Here is a 10,000-nt window from a genome sequence, read left to right as displayed (position 1 = left end):
AATAAATAATCTTGCAGAAAGCGAGAACTGAAGAAGCAAAGCAGCAGCAACACTCTCTCACAGACACACACACAACAAACATCCATTTCTGTTGCTCTACTACGTCATCTGGTATAACTGATCTGATTGGCTAAGAGCTACCTACAGACGCTTTGATAGACATTCTAAGCGTCCAATAAACGGCTCCGGAGGATCGTAAACCACACCTCCTCTACGGAGAAAAGCATTGTAGGTGTCCAGACCTAATCTCCAATGAGATTTGGTCTGGTGTTAGCCAGGCTAGTTTATTCCCATGTATTCCTATAAATTCCTGTTAATTCCCATGGAAAGGTTCCAACTTCCAGCTCCCTCAATGAGGTTAGCTAACGAGCTAATGAACATTAGCAGATTAGCGACTTAAAAAGATTTCTAACTTGTTTGTTAATTATCAGTAATTAAAAGGTTGGACGCCACTGAAGCTAACTTAAAGAAAGCTAACTATCCTTGCTGCTCATAAAGTTAAATAAATTGATACATTTGTAAGCTAACTGTTGTTCGTTAGCTAAAGAGATCCTAACTGATGTTAGCTCGCTAGCTAAGAAACATTAGCCCGTCAGTAACTGAGGTTTTTATTCTACAAAGAGTTAAAAAGAAACTTTTAAATAAATTAACTAGTAATGAAATTATAAAACTTGATTCAGCCTCTAGGCTAATTGCAGATCAGAGTTAACTAGCATTTGTTAATTCCCATGAATTGTGCATTGTAGCTAATGCACATTAGCCTACGCTAGCAGAGATGTTGCTATGACGACGGTTTGAAACAACTCCACAGTTTGTAAATAAATAACAAATTATTGGTCAAACTTATAAGTGGATTCATCAGAAAAGAAGATAAACAACAACAAGTTTCAGGTTATAATGTTAGCTCACAAGCTAATAAACTTTAGCTTGTTAGCAGCAGAGATTTTATTTAAAATTAAACTAATTTAAACAGTTTTGAAGCATCAGAATACAGTTTGTACACAATGAGTCAGCAAAGATAGTTAGCTAACGTTGGCTAAAGTGATATTAACAGCTTGTTATTTTCTCCTGATTTTATTTATTATCAGTATTTTAAACTCTTAGATTTATTTTCTATTCTTCTCCAGTCTGAAGCTAATAACACCTTGTTGATCAGGTTTTCTTCACCACCGAGGCTTCTGGGTAATGAAGTCCTCCAGGTTCAGACAGTTTTGTGTTAAAAACATTAAAGTGCCTTAATGCCACTGAACTCTGTGAGTATAAACCAGATGATGAGTTATGAACTTTAACCTCTTCCTGTCTGTATAATCCGGCTGCATCCAAACGCTGAATGTGTCACTTTGGTTCTTCTTTTTTCTGTTTGAGCACTTTTTTCTCGTCTTGTTTGTATTTTTGACTTCGGCGTCCAGCGGACGTCACCGCGGCCTTAACGAACACGACTCGCCTTAAAGCAACACGTCACCGTTAAACACCGTCCGGAGATTCTCCACCACAGACACAGAAAATATAAAATATAAAATATAAAATATAAAATATAACCTGACTGATTAAAATGTTTGTGAGCTCGTAAAGACGATTTCTGTCAGTTTGTAACTTTCAGGATGTTTTGGTTCGTTCTGAGACGTGACAGAAATCTGCCACGATCTCTCTCGTACATTTTTAAAAATATTTTTAAAACATTTACGTTAAGAAGAAACTAAAAAATCCCAATAAACATTGTTTATAATTCATTATCATCATATTTCATTAATCTCGTAATTAAGTAAATATTTACGACTTTATTCTCGTAATTAATTCAATATTTGTATTCTCATAGTTTTTGTCTTCTAAATGTGGCCCTAATACTCCGTCTTAATAATTGTTTTGTTAATTGTTTAAAGATCTGCAGGTGACCTTTGATCCCTCAGTGTGTGTGTGTGTGTGTGTGTGTGTGTGTGTGTGTGTGTGTGTGTGTGTGAACCCGGCGTGTTTTAACGGTGGTGAGTTGTCTCGTTTCACGCTGACGTCGAAGTCTTTGAACTTTTCTCTTTTTTTTGCCACATTCCAGCTGTGTGTTTGTGCTTGAAGACATTTATTTAAAGTTTTATTTAAAGGGCTGATTCAACCGAAACAACCAAAGAAACTTCACAGGTGTGTGTTTGTGTGTTTAGATCTTACCTGGGCCCGTTTGTGTGTTTGGTGGTCGTTTTGTTTTTCAGAATGTTTTTATTTTTAGACTTATTTAATGCACAGATTCATAATTCTAATATTCGTCTTCTTGGAGATCTTCTCGCAGCACTTAACTTTGTCACCGTTGTTCCGACTGACCGGGCAGCGGATCACTCCTAGACTGGTTTGTTTTTGTATTAGATGTATGTAGATTATATTTCTCTAATTTTTATAAATATATATCAGTTTGATGAACTGCAGATGATGTATGAGAACACTACGACTGTAGTTACTCACAGAAACCAAATAAATCAATTTATCACAAAACTAAACTGCTGCTGTGTTTACTGTGTGTGTGTGTGTGTGTGTGTGTGTGTGTGAGAGAGAGAGAGTGTGTGTGTGTGTGTGAGTGTGAGCGTGAGCGAGCATGCGTGTGTGTCCCTGTGTTAGTGTGTGTGTGTGTGTGTGTGAGAGAGAGAGAGAGAGAGAAAGACTGAGTGTGTGTATCTGTGTGTGTGTGTGTGTGTGGGGGGGGGTATCAGGGTTAATGGGGTCCTCTGGGTCCTTCTGGTTCTCATTAGGACCAACAGTTGGTCCTCAGAGTCCAATAATAAACTGAAGCTTGTTACAAACAAACATGATGACATCATCTGCATGTTGTTTTCACCACCGTGACCTGTGGGACCTCTGTTGACCTCTGACCTTCATATAAACATTGCTGCAACTTTTTTCTCCGAGATTTGCAACTTTTTATCTCGTGAATCTGTAACTTTTATCATGGATCTGCAATTTTTAATCTCATAAATCTGCAATTTTTAATCTCATAAATCTGCAATTTTTAATCTCATAAATCTGAAATGTATAATTTTATCTATCTGCAACTTTTTCTCATAGATTTGCAACTTTTAATTTCATAAATCTGCAACCTTTTTGTCATACATTTGCAACTTTCAACATCATAAATCTGCAACTTTTTTCATGCAGATTTGCAACTTTTAATCTCATAAATCTGCAATTTTTTTCTCATAGATTTGAAACTTAATTTCATAAATCTGCATTTTTTTTCTCATACATTTGAAACTTTTAATTTCATAAATCTGCATTTTTTTCTCATACATTTGAAACTTTTTTTTATGGTAAGACTTTATTTTGAAAGTGTTTACATAAGAATGACATGAGCGTGTCATAACCATGACATGGGATGTGTCATGAACATTAATGACACTTTGAAGTAACATTAATGCTCATGATACTTGTCATGTCATGTTTCTGACAGGCTTGTGTGACTCTTATGTAGACACCTTCAAAATAAAGTGTTACCATATCTTGCTTAAGTCACAAAGGCATGTTCAAATAATTCCCTAAGTCATTTATTTCTCTTAAGTTACATAATGTACACTAGGGTTGTCACGATACTAAAATTTTCAAACCGATACCAATACTCAGGAAAATATTAGATACTCGATACCATTTTCGATACCACCAGGATAAAAACAAAGATCCCAAAATTTAACAGAAAAATATTTTAATTAACAAGAAAAATGCAACATGTAAAAATGAACAGAACCACAGGTTAAATATTTATAATAAAAAACAGTTGTGCAAAAAGAAACTGCAACTATGATAACAAGCTTCAGATACTCGATACTTTTGAAAATCAGTATTGTATCCGGATACAATGTTTTAGTATCGATACTTTTTTGAGTATCGATACTTTTGACAACCCTAATTTACACACAGTGTTATTACTATGCCAATAGCCATCCTTTGTTACATCCTTTTTGAGTGAAATGATAGATAGATAGATAGATAGATAGATAGATAGATAGATAGATAGATAGATAGATAGATAGATAGATAGATAGATAACACAATTAAATGAGAACAACCTAGGCATACTTCAAGCAATAAAATATAAAAAATACAATAAAACTACAATAAAAAATAAAGTGTCTAAAGAAGGAGTATGTATTAAGGAGTGGAATTCCAGTGCAGAATAAATATGAATATGCAGTATAAAAATGTTGGTGCCGTGAAACAAATAAGGTGCAATGAACAGTGTGCATAAAAAACACATAAAGTGCATAACGACAGTATGTAATGAACCAGACTATTATCTGTTATTGTACAGTGTGATGGCATGTGGCAGGAAAGATTTTTTGTATCTGTCCCTCATCTTAAAACTTATTTTTATTCCTTGGCTTTTAACCACGCATGAGACTCTGCTCTTGTTTTTAGTGTTTTATGGTTTGCTTTTATTTATTGTTTTTTAAATTGTTTTTTAAAAAGCAATGAATCTATTTATTTTAGTGTTTATTCCTGTTTTATTTATTTTATTGTCTCTTGTTCTGTTTGTTTATGTACAGCACTTTGTTGTGGCTGTGGTTGTTTTAACCCTATAAAGCCAAGTGTATCATATTAGATACAGTTATTTTTGAGACCTCTACATCATCAAAAACCTGATGTATACATGTGTTGAAGATAAACAAACTGAGCAACACATTGCACAAAAATACCAGATGTAGCAAAAATGATATGCAGGTTCCACGAGTGGATCAGTTATTGCTGCATTAAAAAACTTCATATCAGCAGATGTATGATGTTGTGTTATATGGAAAAAATATTTATTTTGCATGGTTGAGGAAAAAGGAAAAGTCAAAGTCTTAATAGGTTAAAAATGTTACGGTTTATATGTTTTTGTTAGTTCGAGAAAAACAATCTGTGAGCAACAAAATGCACAAAAAGACCTGATGTATCAAATATGATACAAATTAGAATTCATATATGCAATTTATTTATTTCTTAAAATTCGTCAGCAGGTTAATAAGCACTCAGTTTTTACAAAAATTGAATTTTCTGGCAATTATTTCATGGTTCAGGCTTTATAGGGTTAAAGTGCTTTACAAATAAAGTTGAGTTGAGACAGCGGAGCTGGAGCAAATGTCATACTTTACACTTTTGGTGAAGTTTTTTGTGTTTCCTGCAAAACTTGAAAAAACGAGTTAGGCGATTATTTTAACAGGGTGACGATTAATTTCTACTGGTGTAATTCCCCTTCCGTCCGGCGGGGGGCGCTGTGATGACTCTCACACAGGAACCACCGACGGAAACGCTCCTCGGATCAGCTGCCGACAGATTCAGAAAGTAAAAAAGTGAAAGAAAACAACAACCCGGAGCTGATATTTGTTTCGTGTTTGCGGTGAACTGATGGCCGGCACCGCGCTGAAGAGACTCATGGCGGAGTATAAACGTGAGTAGAACCGGAAGCGGCGGAGCTGCGCGTGCAGCCAGCGGCTCCATGCTGCTGCACCAAACTACAGCCACCAACCCGCAGAGTTACACTTCCTCTGCTCCTGAGCTCTTATTAATCATGTATTCATCACAGCTTCACACTTATAATAAACCAGTGGAATGTACCTTTAATTCGGCATCATGTTCATGCTCTGATTCTCATTAACTGCGGTGAAATTACACGTTATATAAGTTGTTTGTGTCGCTCTCCGCTGCACTGTTTAATGATGCAACTTTCAAAATGAGCGACTTTGTGACGAAACTAGAATTAATGAATCACAAACTGAGTGCAGTTGAGCTTTTTTGCTTGTTTGGAATATAGATTAAAGCTCTAAAATGCGCCTGTGAACCATTCTGTTTGTTTATCTCTGATAATCATAATTCAGACAGTTTTTTAAGTGTAGTTTGGTGCAGCATTATATGCTGTTAGCTACAAGGATTAGCCTCGGTGCTAATGCTAATAATAACCCCTGTTTTAACTTGTTAGTGTTAATATTATATTCTATATATTGAGCTTATGATGATGTATGTTGGTGGTGTTTGTTAGCGGCTGTCACTAGTTTTTGCTGTTAGCATGTTAGCACTGATGCTAATGTTTACACTCGGGATTCCGCTTTATTTACAATTCTACAATGTCATTTATCAGACGCTTTTATCCAAAGCGACGTACAAATGAGAGTTGATACAACACAAGCAAGGATGAAGTCAAGAAACATAGTAAGAGTTAGTGCTGTGGGTAAAGATCCAGTCCATTAGGACACTAGTTCTCAACCTTTTTGAGTCGCGACCCCCACTCACTGAACACAATCTCACACACACAGTTCAGATCACCCAAAAAATAAACAAAATGACCCAAAAAGACACAAAATGATCAAAAAAAGACACAAAATGACCAAAAAAGTAACAAAATTACCAGAAAAGACACAAAATGACTAAAAAAAGACACAAAATGACCAAAAAAGACACAAAATGACCAAAAAAGACACAAAATGACTAAAAAAAAGACACAAAATGACCAAAAAAGAAACAAAATTACCAGAAAAGACACAAAATGACTAAAAAAAACACAAAATGACCAAAAAAAGGAAACAAATTGACCAAAAAAGACACAAAATGACCAAAAAAGACACAAAATGACCAAAAAAGACACAAAATGACTAAAAAAAGACACAAAATGACCAAAAAAGACACAAAATGACTAAAAAAAGACACAAAATGACCAAAAAAGACACAAAATGACTAAAAAAAGACACAAAATGACCAAAAAAAGGAAACAAATTGACCAAAACAGACACATATTGACCACAAAATAATCAAAAAAGACACAAAATGACCAAAAAAGACACAAAATGACTAAAAAAAAGACACAAAATGACTAAAAAAAACACAAAATGACTAAAAAAAAGACATTAAGTGACCAAAAAGACTGAAACATATTAACACATGAACACTTTAACACAGTGGAGACAGAGCTGACTTCCTAAATGATTTGGCGACCCCCAGAAATCATCTTGCGACCCCAACTGGGGTCCCGACCCCAAGGTTGAGAACAGCTGCATTAGGACACAGAGAGACTGTAAATAAGTTTGACAGCAGAGTTAACTTCAGTCACAACATAAACACTGTTTAACATGACAGTGGATAAAAGGTCAGAGGTCACAGTCTGGTGTTAAAGCATGCTAACCTTAAGCTAAGCTAAGCTGTGTTTGTGTTGCAGAGCTCACTCTGAACCCACCTGAGGGGATCGTTGCAGGTGAGTTTAATCTCAACTCTTATTAATGGAGTCATAAAAGAATAATAAAAATCAGTAATAGAATAATTACATATATTTGGAAATTAAGGGGAAAAAATAAAATATTAAATAAGTAAATAGAAAAATGTGTAACTGTATTGACAAATAATAAAATGTGGAAATATAAACATAAAAATCAGTAAAAGAATAATAGCGTGTATTTGGAAATTAAGGGGGGAAGAAATAAAATATTAAATAAGTAAATAGAAAAATGTGTAAATGTATTGACAAATAATAAAATGTGGAAATATAAACATAAAAACCCACAAATGTGTTAATACAAGGATCAAGATATGCAAAGAATAAATAAGTAAATCAAAAATATAGACATGAAATGACAAAATAAATATGAAGGAATAAGTGGAAACATGGAGGAAAATAAGCATTTTTATTATCAGATAAATAAATTTAACCTCAACTCTTATTGATGGAGTCACAAAAATAGAATAAAAATCAGTATAAGAATAAAAACATACATTTGGAAATTAAGGGGGGAAGAAATAAAATATTAAATAAGTAAATAGAAAAATGTTTAAATGTATTGACAAATAATAAAATGTGGAAATATAAAAATAAAAATCCACAAATGTGTTAATGCAAGGATCAAGATATACAAAGAATAAATAAGTAAATAAAAAATATAGACATAAAAAGACAAAATAAATATGAAGGAATAAGTGGAAACATGGAGACAAATAAGCATTTTTAATATCAGATTAATTAATTTAACCTCAACTGTTACTGATGGAGTCATAAAAATAAAAAAGTAAACATCTGTGAAAGAATAAGAGCATACATTTGGAAATATGAGGGGGAAGAAATAAAATATTAAATAAGTAAATAGAAAAATGTGTACATTTATTGATAAATAAATAAATAAATAAAATAACAAAATGTGGAAATATAAACATAAAAATGTCGAAATAAAAGGATCAAGAAATGCAAAGAATAAATAAGTAAATTAAAAATATGGACATAAAAAGATAAATAAACATGAAGGAATATGTGGAAACATGCAGGCAAATAAGCATTTTTATTTGAATTTGTGGAAACATGGAGCATTTTTACTTTTCAGATTTATTTCTGTACATATTTATGTATTTTTACAAAATGTTTGTATCAATTCATTGGATATAATTACTGTTTCATTCACATTTTAAATGTTTTTATTTATTTATTTTCATATAATGCCATTAATTTATTTGTGTCCTTTGTATATTTACATATATTTTACACATGAGTCCTAATGTTTCACCATTTAAAATGACTCATTAGGGCTGAAACTAATTATTATTTTTATTATCAATTAATTTGATAATAATTTTCTCCATTAATAGAATGACTGAAGATGTTTTTAAACAAGAGCATGAAATAGAAACTATTCAGTTTACTGTGATATAAAACTAAGAAAAGCATAAAATCCTGACAAACAGTAAAGTGTGTGTTTGTGTCTGCAGGTCCGGCCAACGAGGAGAACTTCTTTGAATGGGAGGCTCTCATCATGTGAGTTTACATCAACAAACATGTGATCAGACGGAACAAACACGTAAACATCAAGAACAAACACGTAAACATCAAGTATCACTCAGTGAATCTTCTGAAAATACTCAAGAGGAAACTGTTCTTCTGTCAACTTTCCCTCACCAGACTCCATTAAAAACAAATCAGATTTTAGATCAGTTTGTAGAGAAGAGATGCCTGTTTGTTTATATATTTATTTGTTTATATGCAGACACAGTGAAACACATTTAGTATTTACCAGCTTGTGTTGAAGTGCTTGTAGATGGATAATTCTGTTGTGTTAATTACCAAAAGAAGCTGCAGAATAGAACTCAGTGGAGCAGGAAACAACAAAAAACATCAGATTTCTTCACTTTTAACGGCTGCTCCAGCTGTGATGCTGGATGAGACCAGCAGGTGTCACTGCTCCCTCAATAATCAGGTTTCTAAATTTGTTTACAGGTCGTTCAGTTTTTGGTTTGTTGACAAAAGGCTGCAACACTAAATGTTTCAGAACCTGTCTCATTATTTCAATCATTTCTTTATGAATTAGTCTTGCAAAATACCAGACATAATGCAAAGTGTCTCTTTAGTTCCTGAAGTCCAAAGTGATTATTCGAACTGTTGATTTGTTTTGAAACATGAAATCAAAATCCCAAACTCTGGAGAAAATGTGTTTGATTCTAACAGATTATAACTGTGATTTCTGCAGCAGCTGGTGTCATTAGTTCTGATTTGTCCTCATGATGATGTTGTTGTTGTCGTGCCAGCAGCTTCAGTCGGCCCTTTAATTAAACCTGAAGCTCGTTCACGCTCCAACAGTGTGACATCACTGTCACCACATCCCATAATTACCTGAGACGGCCCTCAGGTGTAACTGTCAGACTCTCAGCTGCTTCAGTCAGCATCAATAACCTTTTATCAGATTCAGTCTAATCTGACACTCTGATGCAGGAATAACCTGCAGAAACACGATCAGATCAGAGGAGGAAGGCCAATATTCAAACATCACTAAAGTCTGATAATCACCACACTGCTGCAGGACACTGAACACATCGTGATGCTAAAAATACACCTGGGACTGATGCTGCGGTCTGAAGAGAACCGATACTGATCAAAGTCTGTGGAGAACGTTGTCCAACAGGTTGCTTCAACATCCCCCTGAAGGAATAAAACACTAGAACCTCCTGTGACCACATGAACCCTTCAATGAGCGCTCAAGTGTCCTAAAGAACCAGCAGAACTTCCTGGGGACAGCTAGAACACTCT

General features: G+C 34.1%; 1 protein-coding gene across 1 annotated transcript in view; it reads left to right on the top strand.

Annotated features, from left to right (window-relative positions):
• Nucleotides 1-5,243: 5,243 nt before the first annotated feature.
• The window catches only part of ube2g2 (ubiquitin-conjugating enzyme E2G 2 (UBC7 homolog, yeast)), an 11,503-nt gene continuing 6,746 nt past the window's right edge, over nt 5,244-10,000 (top strand). The window contains exons 1-3 of the mRNA XM_059342286.1: nt 5,244-5,398; nt 7,157-7,192; nt 8,689-8,734. Of these exons, the coding sequence (XP_059198269.1) occupies nt 5,356-5,398; nt 7,157-7,192; nt 8,689-8,734 (125 nt within the window). The 5' untranslated portion in view covers nt 5,244-5,355. The remainder of the gene's footprint in view (nt 5,399-7,156; nt 7,193-8,688; nt 8,735-10,000) is intronic.

The sequence above is a fragment of the Centropristis striata genome, chromosome 10 (assembly GCF_030273125.1).
Source record: "Centropristis striata isolate RG_2023a ecotype Rhode Island chromosome 10, C.striata_1.0, whole genome shotgun sequence".
In the NCBI taxonomy this organism is placed as follows: domain Eukaryota; kingdom Metazoa; phylum Chordata; class Actinopteri; order Perciformes; family Serranidae; genus Centropristis; species Centropristis striata.
This window is presented reverse-complemented; position numbering and strand designations above follow the sequence as displayed.